This window comes from Fusarium odoratissimum (genome assembly GCF_000260195.1).
Source record: "Fusarium odoratissimum NRRL 54006 unplaced genomic scaffold supercont1.361, whole genome shotgun sequence".
NCBI classification, from domain to species: domain Eukaryota; kingdom Fungi; phylum Ascomycota; class Sordariomycetes; order Hypocreales; family Nectriaceae; genus Fusarium; species Fusarium odoratissimum.
In genome coordinates, this window is record NW_022159047.1 from 1 (window position 1) to 1,328 (window position 1,328).

The window sequence follows — 1,328 nt, forward strand, 5'->3', positions numbered from 1 at the left end:
TCCTCACAGCCCATGGGGAGCCGTTGATGGTCACTCGCAGTGCTGAAGCAAATGGATACGTTAATACGGTCTATTTCACAAACTGGTGAGCGTTTCAACTGCCTAGCAGAACATACTTGATGTACAGGTACTAATAGGCTACCTAGGGGTGTATCTGGGAGAAATTACGAGCCAAAAGATCTTCCAGTTTCAAGTATTACCCATCTTCTCTATGCATTCGTGGGCGCTCGCGCTGACGGGACTGTGTATGCAACAAGCTCCACCCCCCCCCCTTCCCCCTTACCCGCAATCCAGCAATTGTATGGTTTATGTAATCTAACGTTCCAAAGCTACTCAATAGACCCCGAAGCAGATATCCAAAAGAATCTCGGTGGCGATCGTAGGTCCTGTCGCTAATGTCCTTGGCTGAGCCTTTATAGCTGATAATATCATCGTAGCTGGTACAATGCCGAATAGTAATGCATATGGCTGTGTGAAAGAGATTTTCCATCTTAAGAAGCAAAACCCACATTTCAAAGTTTTGCTCTCTATTGGGGGCTGGACGTTGAGTTCAACCTTTCCTGCTGTGGCCAGTACGTCTGTGACACGGAAGAAATTTGCCAGCTCAGCGGTCGAACTGATGAAAGATTGGGGATTTGATGGAATTGATGTTGACTGGGAATACCCTGCTGGAGAAGATGAGGCAAACAATTTCCTGTTGCTTCTTCAAGCAGTTCGAGAAGAGTTGGATTTCTACGCCAGGAAACATGCCCGGAATCATCATTTTGAACTCTCGATTGCGGCACCAGCTGGTCCAGATCATTATCGCATTTTGCGCCTCTCTGACATTGGCAACGTAGTTGACCACATAAATCTCATGGCTTATGACTATGCTGGAAGTTTCAGTGCTACTACTGGACACACTGCCAACCTCTATACCAACGACGCAGTTCCGGGTTCAACACCGTTCAGTTCGGACACAGCCATCAAAGCATACTTGGCTGCTGGCGTCCCATCTCGCAAGTTAGTGCTGGGTATTCCATTATATGGTAGATCTTTTGAAAACACCGATGGCCTCGGTCAAAAGTTCACTACCAGTGAGGAAGGTAGCTGGGAAAAAGGTACATGGGGTTATAAAGAGCTGCCGAGGAGTCCTAGTGCTAAGATGTTCTGCGATCAAAAGGCTGAAGGGTGCTATAGCTATGACACCAAAACGAATGAGATAATATCTTTCGATATCCCGGCGATCGTTGAAAAAAAGGTTGCATATATAAAAGAACTTGGGCTTGCAGGCAGTATGTTCTGGGAAGCCTCGGGTGACCGATCTGGGAGTTGTTCCCTCATAGGCA

General features: G+C 47.0%; 1 protein-coding gene across 1 annotated transcript; it reads left to right on the top strand.

Annotated features, from left to right (window-relative positions):
* Positions 1–445: 445 nt before the first annotated feature.
* Positions 446–1,299, top strand: FOIG_16946 (chitinase; the record flags this gene model as incomplete). The annotated part of the gene is made up of 2 exons (XM_031218426.1): positions 446–1,170; positions 1,272–1,299. The coding sequence occupies 2 exons, from the start codon at positions 446–448 to the stop codon at positions 1,297–1,299; spliced, it is 753 nt and encodes a 250-aa protein (XP_031051860.1).
* Positions 1,300–1,328: the final 29 nt, after the last annotated feature.